The sequence below is a fragment of the Lepisosteus oculatus genome, chromosome 1, assembly GCF_040954835.1.
Source record: "Lepisosteus oculatus isolate fLepOcu1 chromosome 1, fLepOcu1.hap2, whole genome shotgun sequence".
Taxonomy (NCBI): domain Eukaryota; kingdom Metazoa; phylum Chordata; class Actinopteri; order Semionotiformes; family Lepisosteidae; genus Lepisosteus; species Lepisosteus oculatus.
In genome coordinates, this window is record NC_090696.1 from 16,677,168 (window position 1) to 16,691,134 (window position 13,967).

General features: G+C 43.5%; 2 protein-coding genes and 1 non-coding gene across 3 annotated transcripts in view; 2 read left to right on the forward strand and 1 right to left on the reverse strand.

Moving 5' to 3' along the window:
* Positions 1-4,030, forward strand: part of LOC102696173 (calcitonin gene-related peptide type 1 receptor-like) — a 41,839-nt gene extending 37,809 nt beyond the window's left edge. Inside the window, exon 13 of the mRNA XM_015344181.2 lies at positions 291-4,030. Coding sequence (XP_015199667.2) covers positions 291-359 — 69 coding nt within the window. The 3' untranslated portion in view covers positions 360-4,030. The remainder of the gene's footprint in view (positions 1-290) is intronic.
* Positions 4,031-8,200: 4,170 nt separating this feature from the next.
* Positions 8,201-8,272, reverse strand: trnaq-uug (transfer RNA glutamine (anticodon UUG)). Its single transcript has one exon. It is a non-coding gene; the product is annotated as a tRNA-Gln (tRNA).
* Positions 8,273-8,720: 448 nt separating this feature from the next.
* Positions 8,721-13,967, forward strand: part of LOC102691130 (vitamin D receptor) — an 80,677-nt gene continuing 75,430 nt past the window's right edge. Inside the window, exons 1-2 of the mRNA XM_015344297.2 lie at positions 8,721-8,951; positions 9,310-9,479. The gene's annotated coding sequence lies outside the window, so the exon portion shown is untranslated. The remainder of the gene's footprint in view (positions 8,952-9,309; positions 9,480-13,967) is intronic.

Below are 13,967 nucleotides of genomic sequence, written 5' to 3' on the forward strand. Positions count from 1 at the left end.
ATAACTGGCCGTCATGCCAAGAGTTACAAATTTCATTTCAGCAATATGTAGTGAAAGTCCTAGAAGTGCTGCTGGCATTCAATTTGTCAGGTTGATGAAAGAAAAAAGGTTCATAAAACAGCGAATGTTGCTAACTTTAATTTGGCAGCTACAACAAAAAAAGGAAACAAAAACAACTTTGGAACCTAAAGTGGCAAGACACTTAAAAAAAAAAAAACATTGTTTGGGTAAATGATGAGTTTAACTCAGGCAGGTTTCAAATCACTTTTAAATGAGTTTTATTTCTGCAGGCACCTGACTCCTTCGAGGAACACCAGCCTCTTCAGCATGCGAAGTATGCAATGCACTGCCTGGAGTGATGGGAGAAAACACTTTTGAGACCAACAGAAATGTTACGAAGGAGAGACTGTCTAGCTCATCTAGCCTAATTTGGTATTTAGTAGCTAACTGATCTGAGAATCTCATCCAGATGTTTCTTGGAAGAAGCCAGGGTATGAACATGACTTGGTAGCTTGTTGCAGATTCTCACAACCCTTTGTGTAAAGAAGTATCTCATGTTCTTAGTTTTAATGTGCTTCCACATAGTTTCCACTTGTGTCCCTTGGTTTGTGTTTCATTACTGAATGAAAGGTTAACTGTTAACTATGCCAGTGCCTTTAGGGATTTTTCAATACTTGAATCAGGTTTTCTTTACTATACGAGACAAGAGAAGGATCTGTTTTTTTAGCCATCAACAGTTAAAACATTACTTTAAGACATTCTTTTAGCTTGTTTAGAAAGCTGCTAAAACGGGGGCAATTAGAGGTCTCTATATTGCAAAGGTGTTTACAGCACTTATTTTTCATAGGATAAATCTTCCTGGCATTAAGGACTTACAGAGATGTTAAACAAATAGCAGCATTTATTAATCTCTTCAAACCATATCTTCCTTATTAACCATTGAATCGAGGACCTCTATGTGCAGGCTGGTACAGTAACTGTATTGCACAATTGTTCCACATGTCTTAAGTCTCCTTTTTTGTAAACAAGTTTTTTTATTGGACAAAGAACGTAATGGAACATGCCCTAACAAACACAGTAGTCGCTCAAGTTGAGTTTCCCCCAAAAATCTTTACTACTTTCACAGGTTGCCACTGCTACAAAATGAATCTCATGGCTGCCTGAGTTAAGTTGAACTTCACCCCCTGCCCAGTGAAAGCGCGAGTTCTGGGCAGAGCCGACCTCCCACGCCTCTGTATTCCTGCAGCTCTGCCGTATCTCTCCAGGAGACGTGATGGGAACCAGGCTGGTTACTGCGAAAGCCTGATGCTTATCTCCCTGGGACTCGGGGACTCAGAAATGACAAACAGAGATCTGAGTGAAGACGGCGCACAGCCCAATATGCTGCTAAATAAACCTCCCTCAGTGGGAACACGAACAGGATGTGGACTGCTGGAGGCTCAGTTCGGGATAGATTGCTCAAAATACAAAATCAGTTGGAAAATTCAGGACACTACCTTTGCGCTGGTTGTCTGGGGGGGCTTTACAATACACAGTACATACAGATAAATGCATGGCGCAATGTCCTGGAACAGGGCAGAGCCTTCTACAGGTTTTAAACATTTTGAGTTGGGGGGTACTTCCAAAAAATGATACGTTCTCCCAGTCTTCATGTGGTTCTCCTCTGGGTGCTCTGGTTTCCTCCCACAGGCCAAAGACCTCTCTCTCTCATCCTAGCGTTAATCCCGCATCAGCAGGGTCCGCTTGTCCGCACATGGTTTGAACCAAATCTTTAAGATGACGTTGTCATTAAATGCAAATGAGAATACTCCAACCGGTGCGTCGCTCCGCCTGCCGTCGGGGGGGGAGGAGAACAAAGTAATGTAGCCAATTCATAGAGGAGGATTATTAGGAGGCATGGGAAATTTGGCCAATTTGGTGGTTACACCCTTACTCTTTTCAAGAAACACCCTGGGATTTTTAATGACCACAGAGAGTCAGGACCTCGGTTTTACGTCTCACCCAAAAGATGGCGCTTGTTTACAGTATAGTGTCCCCGTCACTATACTGGGGCATTAGGACCCACATGGACCGCAGGGTGAGCTCCCCCTGCTGGCCCCACTAACACCTCTTCCAGCAGCAACCTTAGTTTTTCCCAGGAGGTCTCCCATCCAGGTACTGACCAGGCTCACACCTGCTGAGCTTCAGTGGGCTGCTAGTTGTAAGCTGCAGGGTGACATGGCTGCTGGCTCACAGGCCAAAGACCTACTGGTGGTTAAACTGGCTTCTGGTAAAAGTTACATTAAAAACTTGAATTGGCAGGTGGAAGGTGATGAGTCTGAACATCTCTCTGATTAACAGGAGTTTCTGTTAAGTCCCATCCTTGAATTTACCGGCTACATTTTCAATTTAACTGTTGCTCAGAAGCCAAGAGTTGGATGTAACAATGCCCAAGGCATTCCAGCTTCCTCCAGGGAACTGGGATTCAAATTATTGCTGTGCTGCCAAGTTCAATTATTTAAAACGTTTAGGTTGCGAGTTTGCAGAAACAAGCCTTTTTATTTGGGTCTTCAATGCTGCACATGTTTCCATAGTATGTTCAGGCAAGCTTTATGGATGAGGGATTTTAATTGATTTTTTTTGCAAATACAAATCACATGCACTTGTCTCTCGTAAAAACTGTCACTTGCTTTGTGACGGGGGGCTAGAAAAAAAGCACAGCCTCATCTCAGAGAGGAAGAAAATGTGTCTGTCCTGCCAGTGACAACAATCTCACCCTGTCCACTGCACTGTAACCTGGATTCGCATCATTACACAACAGCGGTTCTTGGCTTTTAAAGAACGCTAATAAAAACCTTTTTAAACACTGTCTCACATACCGCAGATTATAATGAGATGTAGACGTGTTCAGATGAGTTGAGTTGGAAAACAAATCTCTTCTTTGAACTTCCAGCAATCTGCTGCTTCAGATTTCAATATGACTGTTAATATAAAACTTTACAGTTTTTGAAGTTCTGTTCTCACATGCTTTGCTATTGTATTGTAATTTGTAATACTGAAAATTGAAGCATGTATTCAGGTCTTGTTGTCCAATAAATGAAAAGCAGTGCTTTTTGTGATCAAGCCCAGACTGATGAAGCAGTACAGCAGTGCACTGTATCTGGCACCGCCTTCTTTTCTTCTAGTTTTAGACAAAATTTCTAGTCTTTTGAACAGAAAGAGCCAGCAATAGTTGTTCCCATCACTATCTTGAAACCAGATTCGCATTCTCTGCCTCTGGAGTTTAGAACTGCCTCCCAGTAGCGTGCAGATAGTTTGGCTTTTCCGGGAGACACATGAGAGGCGGTGCACATCTGGAACCAATCAATTACTCTGTGTGCCTCTGTCTGCACTCACACCTCTGGGCAGGGTCCCGCTAAGCTGTCCAAATGCAAGAAAGCAAGCTCTTTCCAATGAGAGGCATGGATTAAGCAAACCCATCCTGGCACAGACATACTGTATGCTGTGGGTGCCAACTATTTTCATTTTTGGGGTTTGAATTTCCCAATTTTTCTCGTCTTTTTGACTTGTTTTTAGAAATCCCAGTTGTTAAGTCAACTCAGCCCTCGGTGCAAACGGCAGAGTAGTGTGTCAGGGGATTCCTCTCTGTCAGCTCAACGGGCTGCAGCAGAGCCCCTGCAGTCCAAGTTTCAGGCTGCAGCCTGCTATTTTTATTCAGCTTGACAACACTGGGAAGGCAGCTAGGCACACTCACTGGCCAAAATATTAGGAACATTTGTCACTAGTCCCCTGAATAAACTCATTTAGCTGCAAACAAGGCATGGTTCCCTTGAATAACGCGAGGCAGACTTCCACCGCTTTTCCCAGCTTGAACTGCTCCCAGATCTCGGTCCCGGAGGACAGACGAGACGCTGGCGGGGTTACTCGCAAGTTACCCATCACGACATGGGCTAAGAGAAAATCCTGCTTGAATAAACGACCAGCAGCGAATAATTCTGAACCCTTAACCCCGAATACTGTACGTCCCATATATTAAAGTTGTTTTTGTCATTGCAAGAGTCAGAGACTGTGCTTGTGTGTGTGCGTGTGTGCTTGTGTGTGTGTGTGGGGGGGTTCTTCAAAAGTTTTGGCTTGTCCCTGTAGATTCTCTTGCTCACAAGCAGACTGCAAAGTTTTTATATTGCACTCTGGCCTCTACTGTAGGTCACTGACTTGAGCCCCCCAGTCAGGGGCCAATCCCAGGTCTTCCTCGGGACAGCTGCTATCTGGAATCTGCCCATTGCACCGCTGTCATGAAGGACCGGGTCAGCGAGGGATCCCGACTCCAGGCCTGGTTTCAGCAGGAGCTCCAATCATCACTCTCGTGCTCCTCTAGGCCCGGGGACCCCATCTCAGCGCTCCATTAAATAATCAAACCCTTCCCGACGTAATGAGAGGTTTAACTTCAGGTGTTTTCAGTACCTATAGTCCTAAACATGGAGGAGGAGGTTGAACCTCCCAGAATCATTTCAGTCACACAGCTATCATTTTCTGAGATCAGTCCCTAAACAAATACATCTGTGGATTTGTGATCATATGCACAATATTTATATATTATCGTTTCATGATTTGCAATACATTTTCACGTGGGTTTTCGGACCCTGCTTTACCTTTCATTGACGTCTCGCACATTACCATTTGTTAATTGGCGGGGAAGCTGTCGGGAGGCTGTGGCGGAGTGGACGGATAGCCGCCGGAGTGGACCGAGGCCAACGAGAATGGCAGCCGGCTCGGCTGGAGGGGGCGGGGTCACGGAAGGAGCCGAACACAGATCGGCTCTTCGGCGAACGGGGACGATGCGCGGCGGGGCTGCACAGCGGAATCAGATCGGTTGTGCCTTGTGCGTGAAGTAAAAAGCGTGACAAAACGGCCGAAGAGGCGTTAATACGTGTGACCTTCTTTTTTCTGAATTAGATATCCAGAACGACTGACGATCTGGAGATTAGTTTCCAAGAGTGAACTCTTTCCCTAAGGACTTGCTGCTTCAATGTGTCAGATAGTTTCACAACACTAACAGAAATATCCGTGAACTATTGTTTAGTCAGTGGCATGGATTGGGCTTAACGTCCTGCCAGGCCAAGTACTCTTTCTACAGCATTGGGCTGAAAGAGGTCGGGTACATTTGTCCACACGTTTTGCAATGAGCCAGTAAAGCTATGGTTTTTGACCCCAGGAAGACGGGGGACAGATTTGTCCCGTTGGAAACTGGTGAAACTGGACGCCAGCAACGCTTTCAGCTTTGGTCTTGGGGGGGTCTTAATTCACCCTCAGACGCCGAAAGCAAGGCCAAAGGTGTCGAAACGCTTCCTAACCTGCGCAGAAGACACCGATTTTACCGATTTTTAAGAACTTTATTTTATTTTCACAAAGAAATACAGGGCATCACAAATTAGAAAGCTTTACATTAATATACATACTTAAACCAGTATATACTGTATGATCACATCCCATGTTTTTCACAGCATCTTGAGATACTGTCCTATGCCCTCTATTTCCCACAGTTTCTGCTTCCTCTTTCCCTTCTCTCCACAGATCTCTGAGGTAATAGTTCTCTCGGGTGATGGACAGGGCCAGGCTACCTGCTGCCTTGACTGGGACCTCGATGCCTGTGAACACCCCCATGTTCCTCACTCTCCACGGGGCGTCTTTCCCACTGTTCACCACGGCCCAGATCCTGTCAATCACGTCAGGAGGAAGTTTGACAGGAGAGATGCCGTATATATAACGAAAGCAGCGGTCAGGGAAAATTGGGGCGAGAGAGCTTGCAACCAGTGTTCAAACTGGGCCCAGAAGGCCTTAGCAAAAAAACAGGACACAGGAGATGGATCACAGTCTCCTCCTCACCGCTGCCCACCCTAATGCAGCGAGGGCTGGGGGTGAGGCCCCTACGGTACAAGAAAGGTCGCTGGGGGGTGGGTAGCTCTCAGTGAGACTGTCTCTGTTCTCTATGCCCTCTCTGTGTCCAGGACGCGTGTGGAGTTTTTTCATGTGGATGGGAAACCCGGAGAAAGGGCTGTGCTTCTGTGCTCCTCCACCGGCGGGGCTCCCCGATTCCCCGTTTCCTGTCCCCGACAGGGGCTCTTACACTGATATTGTTCCCTTGCATTCCCAGAAAAACGGAGCACGCTTGCTTTTCTAAAGCGTGTCCCTACCACGCCTAACATTGCATTCCCAGAAAAATGGATCCCGGAGGTTATCCTACCCCCCGACCAGCGTACTCGACCACCTGACAAGTCAAGCGGGTGAAACTCGGGGAGTTTTTCCGCGTTAGCCGAGCTCCCTTCACGCTCTTGACGACCCTACCAGCGCCGCACGGTGTCCTCGGTGGAACAGCTGCGGACACGCGTGTCGATTGTACGATTCTGGGTCATTGCAAGTCTGAGCGTACCGTCCCACATCTTAAGAAGTGACGAGCGCCCCGGCCCGGGGGAATAGGATACGGTGTGCTCCCCGAAGTCGAGCGCGAGTGGATTCTCAGTTTCTCCCACGCCGGTAAAGCCTAACCGATGGGATATCTCACGAATCCACTCCCCGGGTTCCTCGCACACGGAGTGAAGTTGCTGTTAACAGTGTGCTAGTGGCAGCAGTAGGACCAGCAGCTACAGGGGCGGAGGTAGAGGAACGAGCTGTACAGCAGGGGCCGCTGCAGTAGCCGCACTCGCAGTCAGAGCAGCTGGAAACTGGGGGTGTCGGCTTGTGCTTAATCCCGATCAGGGGTTCCCAGGCCTGGTCCCGCTGAGCCCTCAGTTACACATTCAAACCCTTCATTGACGTAGTCATAACAATAAGACGAATGTGAACGGTTTGCTCTTAAGCATATGGGAGCTTTAACCGTTGTGTTTTGTAAGTGAAATAAAATCCCAGACTTGTGGCTGGAAACAAAATGCAAATAATTCGATTGGAGCAGCTTCTCAGATCCAAGTCCGGCTTCAGTCCTATCAGCAGGGGGGTGGGTCGCCAAGTCCAGGACGGGGATCCTCTGTTCCTGTTGCTGTAGAGCGCCTTTCCGTCCGAAGGTGTGTCAAACCGGCCTACCTTTGCTATTTAATCTTTCCTGTCTGCCCTGTCTTTCTCACACCTGAAGAAGGCTTCACAGCCGAAACGTTGTGTTTTCTCTCTTCTCTTTTCTGTAATAACCTATTACTTGTTCCTCTGCAGACTACGCAGGCTGACGCAGTTGACTTAAACGTTTTGAACACGCAAAGGAAAAAGCAGCGCCAACGTGCTCTAAAAACACGGGACATTTAAAACATAAAAACCGCGACTCGCAGGGCCAAGGATAACAAATCCCAGCCAGGCTAAAATAACCGGAGAACAAGGAGCCGGGGCGTCGGTGTACTGAATTTATTTTTCCTCATCAGAAAGCCTTTTAGCTTCCCAGCATTAGTGCAGAAACTGCCCACTTTCGGATTCATCCAACTCTGCAAACAGAAATGACAGAATTCGTTTAAAATGGATTAACATTTATAGCTTATATTAATGCGCTGTATTTTTTTAAAGTCACCTTGGAAATGAGCGTCAGTCAAGCAAATACTAATTGCAGTAATACATCTATGAATACATATTAAACACTTTCTTGGACTGTCCTCAAATGTACAGTATTTGTGCAATTTCCACAGACACGTTAAATCTTAACACGTGCCTGTGTTATATTTTGCATACGCAATAACGATAACGCATATCTAAATGTGCTGGAGGGGCCCAATGCACTCCTCGTTTCTAACCAGTCCTTTCTTCTTAATATAAAACACACATTTAGGGGAGTAGTTGCTTTTAAAACAAGTCTGACGTCCGTGATATATACTGTATACCGAGCCCGATTTTTAAATGTCTTCAGGATGTAGTCGACTGCATCCTAACGACTGCCCCCTTACTGTCATAATGCAAAATTACACCCAGAAACCAACCTTGTTCCGCGTTTTATGAGGTTTGTTTTTTAAAAAAAACATGAATCGTAACACCATTGAACGGAAACTAACGGTTTAAAAATACTCGAAATGTTCTGAAAAAAAGTTTTTGGTTTTTGGAAACGTTTAAAACATTTTCTATAAATACATGCACATTATAGTGTTCGTAATATTTGTGGAACTGTCTCAGTTCCAGACCGAATGAGAATTATAATTTTTTTGTAAGCTTTTAGGGGGGAAAAAGTCATTTTCTTTGACGTTCTGGCAAAAGGATGAGGTCCCACCGAGATTTGAACTCGGATCGCTGGATTCAAAGTCCAGAGTGCTAACCATTACACCATGGGACCAGATATCTGCACAGCCTGTAAAGCCCTAAGAAAAATAAAAGTAGAATGTTTTTTTTCAATGTACAAATAATACTGGTCGAAATATTTATAAAACACCCATAAAAAATAGAAACATATAGTAACTTGTCCAATACTGTATTTGAGATAATATCGCCGTGAAGGAAAAGGCATAACAAGTTCAGTTTATTCCAAAACTCTTGAATGCGAACGTATGTGATACACGAAGGTTACATATTCTTACCTTTTAGTAAAACTGAGCTATATAGATGGAAATGTCCGCTGTATTTTCCCTTTAATTATGAAAATACAATATAAACCAGTTCGAACACACGAAGCGAACATCCGGGAATCTAAACTCTGAGAACCCGCTTTCAAGAGCTACGCTGATTGGTCCTTCCAGCCGTCAATCTTACACTGTAGCCGCACGGGTTAGCCGGTTGTGAGAAGTATATGCTCTGATACCTGATAAAACATTTGTCTTTAAAATATTGAAATGCGAACAAACGTTTTTTTTCTTGGAACTTCGAATATCTGTAAATTTCTGATATTTTTTCGGTATTTTTGCGGCTTTGCTTTCGCCTTTGTTCACTCGCAATACACTTGACAACACCAAGATGCCCTGTGCAGCTTCACAGTTCGAAATAACTTAACGGTTACCGGCAAACTTCTTCAAAGCAAGGTCAGTGAAAAAAGTTTTTAGAAAAAAAAACGGTTTGTAAGAATGGAAATGGTTTTCATATTTTAGAGCGCTTTTTTTTCCAAACGAAACAAATGTACTAAAGTCGTTAACATTTCCAAATTTGGGGAATGTGTTTTAAGATACCGTACAGGGGGGGAAAAGGACGGTTTCCTGAAAAAAAGTATATTGATCTGTCCGGGGGCGGTGTGGTTGCTTTTATATCTGTGTTTCCGGCAGGAATGCCGAATGATTTCTTGGGCTAGCGACACGGGACCGGGTCCTGTATACAGGTTAAGTCATTTCGTCTCCCAGCTGATATCGAGGACGAGAGACGATGTGTTGTCTCCTTGTTCCTTAGGACCACAGGTTGGGATGCGACCTCTCAGCCCTACTGCCATCGCCGAGGGTTGATGAGGCGTGAGGGGCCCCGGCGGTCCACCTGGAACACGGATCTGCATCCAGACCTGCCTCGGCCCACACAGACGCCTGGAGAGCTCGGAGGGGTCTGTAACATCATGTGGACCTCTGGTAAGTTACCCACTGCTTTTCAGACTAATAATGTGATGGATACTTATGGCTGGGTTTACTGTGGTATACCAGTGGAGATCCAGCTAAAACACGCTAAACCAAAGTTATATAGCAAAGCATAGAGCATCTTGATAATTTTTTCCTCCTTTACTTCTGTATCACGTTTTGAGTTTTTCACGCTGAGCAAAATTTGTAAGTCCCAGAATGCTGCACTAATTGGTCAGAGTAAACTACAATTAAAAGCACTGTGCATGGCTGGCTTTCCAAGGCATCAGGAAAGCCTTGTTTGCATTATTTCTGACCTCTTGGCTATTTAATGGAAAAATTGAGTTTCGTGAAGTGGGCTGGCCTGGGTTTTATGCAGGTGGTGATTTAAAGAGGCCAGCGAAACATACAGCCTTGGGCTCGAAGAAGTACCTCATTGCCCTCGACTATTCTTTAAAGGATATATTGGGAGTGTAGCAATCTGCACTTACAGGGTTAACAACAACAACAATAATAAAAAGATTCATCATCGTCTTTTATTTTAAAAGTGCCTTTCCAAACCCAAGAATGCTGTATATAGTGATAAAAAGACAAAAAGTACAATGAAGAGTAAAAGAAGAAAATAAATAAGACAAATTAAACAAAAATGTCTGGCGATCAGACAAAGGCTTTGGTGAAAAGGTGAATTTTGTGTTTGGATTTGCAGAGAGTCAGAGAATTTGTGGAATCTCATAGAGTCTGTGGAAGGTCATTCCATACCAATGGAGCAACAGCAGAAAAGGCATGATGACCAGATATCCGAAAGGATGGGTTGATTCAAGGACAGGAGTGGAAAATCTTCTGAGATTGGATGTGATTGCTTGACATTTGAAGTTGTTTTAAAATCCACTCTTGCAAAACAAAACTAGCAATTGTTATTCTTTGGTCACTTATTTGCTCAAAGTAAATGGAAGTACAGTATCAATCAAGCTAACCTGCCATGTTGTCGAAGCCGATAGTTAGCTTCTGGAAAGAAAACAGGGTATCAAGTGGGCTACATGGGCTGAATGGCCTCCTCTTTTGTAAACAGTCTTATTCTGTTGTAAAACTAATAGTATAATCACAGTGAAACAGCTTTACATGGTTAGTTTTTTACCCATCAGATGGGTTTTTCCAAGTATAGAAGGCAGTGAACTTTCTGTCAACCTTTTGCTTGACTGTTACTCCTGATAGTTGGTGGGTGTTGACCACAGCATGACTAATGTTCACGCCATGTCTAGTAAATGTTTTTCAATGTCCTTGAAATTGCAGTGAGATTGCCAAACATCTGCAGTGTCCTCTGCCAGCACTCTACAGCAAGCCTGTGGCAAACATGCAAATTAATAAACAGGCTCTGTCAGACGTTACATTATTTTTGAAAAGCAGAGTGACCGTTTGCTGTTTGTTACTTCTGGGAACTAAGGAATTCTATGCTATTGATGTGAATAGTTTTTTAAGCTCCCGTTTTTCACCTGTTCTCTTACATTTTGAGACGGAGAGTCTTGTTTTCCCTGCTGGAGCAGGGGTCATTTTTCCTTGACGGAGGGCTTGTTCTGTTACGGAACAGAAGGTGAATTAAAGATTTAATAAAACAGATGCTGCCTGTCTTGTGTTTGCCTAATCTGAGCAATTGTTGCTCAGAATCCATAGTGTATACCTTGGTTAAGCATTCAAACTTTGTTTTGCACTCCAGTGCGCATCAGCTCGTTGTTGTGCTGCTTTGCTTTCCAGGGAACATTAATATTGCATCAGATCCAGGGAGACGCTTCTTAAAACCCAAACCAGCAGCACCTGGCGGATGTCATTCCTCAGCACTTTACCCCCTCGCAGCCTGGAGCTTGCTGAGCGCACTCCCATTGCCTTCCTATCAGTTGAAAGTCTCTGTCCAGGCATCCACATCATGCTGCTCAGTAATGGCTAAGGCCAGCCTTTCTTATCTGTAGGCAATGATTGCAACACCTCATAGACTGGATTTTTCTTTCCCTAACCCTGTCTTTTCACAGCCATTCCCGAAATGTGTTCTTGGCAATGTTGGCTTTTTATTTTCCTAGAATCTTTGTGTGACTTGAATTTTGCCGCACTTCATTTTCCCTCAGTCGGTTTCCTCTGTGCACAGCTCGTAGTCCTGCTTTGAAAGAGATAACAGCAGCTCTGTGTGTTACAAAATTGAAACGAAGCATCTTTCTTTAAAATTAGCTCCCTAAAAGTTTTCACTGCGGGTGTAAACGCACTGTGTTTTTGTGAGGAAGAGCTCTGTGGCTAAGGATCTGCCCCTGTGGCTACTACTCCGGTGGGGCCCTGAGCAAGACCCTTAACCCCAACTGCTCCAGGGGCGCTGTTTAAATGGCTGACCCTGCACTCTGACCCCAAGCTTCTCCCACTGTCTGTGTGTCTCATGGAGAGCAAGTTGGGGTATGCGAAAAGACAAATACCTAATGCAAGAAAAATTGTATATAGCCAATAAAGTGATCTTTATCTTAAAGAGTTGAATGTAAGCTGAAGTGTGATGATGTTGTAATGTCTTGAGGTGGAGATACTATAGACAGATGGAAGTATAAGGGAGGGCAGCTGGGTGGCACTGTGGTGAGCATTGTTGCCTTGCAGTTTTAGGGCCCTAGCTCAATTTCCAGTGTGCTGTCTGTGTGGGGTTTGTATGTTTTCCCTGTGTTCACATGGGTTTTCTCCTGGTGCTCCAGTTTCCTCTCATAATTCACAGACATACTAGTAGGTTGATTGGCTTCTGTAAAAATTGGCTCTGGTATGAGTGCACACGTGTTTGTGTCTGTGTACCCATGAATGGATTGGCATCCTGTTATATATCCTGAGTATATCCTGCCTTGCGCCTGTTACTTGCTGGGATAGGCTACATTTCCCCCAGAACCCTATATTGGATAAAGTATTTAGAAAATGGATGTATGGGAGGAACAGAAGTATTCATTTGCCCACAGTCCTTGTTTAATCGTACAACAAATGGAAATGTAGTCATGCTATCTGTCTGTTTGCCCATTCTTTCATCAAGGGATTTTGGCCATTTTAATGGAAACATTGCATATTCCATCTTGACTTTTCTTCCTTTTTCAAAAATGTTGAGGTTTTGAAATTTTCCAGCACTAAGTGCTTTACCATAGAGCTCCATCAGCGTGCCACCCACACATGTCAATTGTGAAGCAATGCCCTTTTAAAGGCTTCCAGGAAAGCTTTAGCTTTGCAAGATGTTTGCTTAAAATACAAGGTTTCAATTGGTATTGATTTTCCTACTCAATATTTTTTATTTGCCCAGAATTTCTGTTTGTGTAATTTAAAAAAGTTAATTGTTGTGCTTAAAATCAGATGATGGAATGTGTGATGTTCAAGATGAAAGCATATAAATCTGAACTAGCAGGTTACTGCTCACCTTGAGCTTTGAAAGGCCGTGCTGATTTGATTTGTGAAAGCCTGTATACAGAGAAGCATAATTGAATTGCTAGCTATACCAGCGTGTGGTGCAGATTTCTAAAGGAAGCAAGTGCATGGCCTTGTTCGATGTTTGGTTATTGAAGATTTATATAACAGAACGGTAGTTGATGTTCCAGCTTGTGACAAACTATTCATTTGACGACTTCAGTGTTGAATCAAATGCAGAATAGTTCATGGGACTCATTTGCTTTCAACTTTAACAATTGAAGGTTTGATTTCAGCCTTTTTTATGTGTTTACAAGGAATGTTTTGTGTGTTCTGTTGAGGCATTTCAAATTGGTAAACAAGTTTAAAAATGTCATTAAAATATAACTCGTATCTTCTAAATGTGCTGCCTTTAAAGTCAGTAAGCATGAACCAAGACATCCTCCATGTACGCAGTAACAACGCATGGATGTCCAGTCAGAGCTGGTATTTTGAAAAATAAATGAGCTTTTACACAATCCTGTGAACAAAACATGAATAGTTAATTAAATGGGTATGTTACAAAGAAATGCAGCAACGTTCTAAATAATTTGATACCTGAAAAATTCCCTAAATCATAAGACCTGTAAAAACGTAGATTTACTATATATAGTCCTATAAAATGGAAGCATTTCTATTACTCTAATTCTTGGTTTGTGGTATAAAGGTCTGTCAGATCCATTAAAGCCACTTGATACTCTTTATACAAACTGCACATTTTACAGGCAGTTTGTTCTTATTTTGAAAGGGTCATAAAACATTTAACAAACTTGTTAAAGGTGTCTGTGAGTGTAGGTGTTGCTTATACAGTATATGTTATATGCACCTTTAAAGTGCAAAATGTTGTGCTTTCCAGTTTTCTTTACAAGAAAAACATTGCAAAATACAAAATTAGATCCCGAAATCACATTTGTTGTGATTATTTTCCTATTGTAATAAATATAAGCAACTGATTCTTGTAGGATGGATGACTTGAATAATTAAAATTGTTAACTTTACAGCACCTTGAAGAATAGTTTTTCTTTGCATTTACCTTTGCTACAATAGGTAAGCTGTGTAGGCATG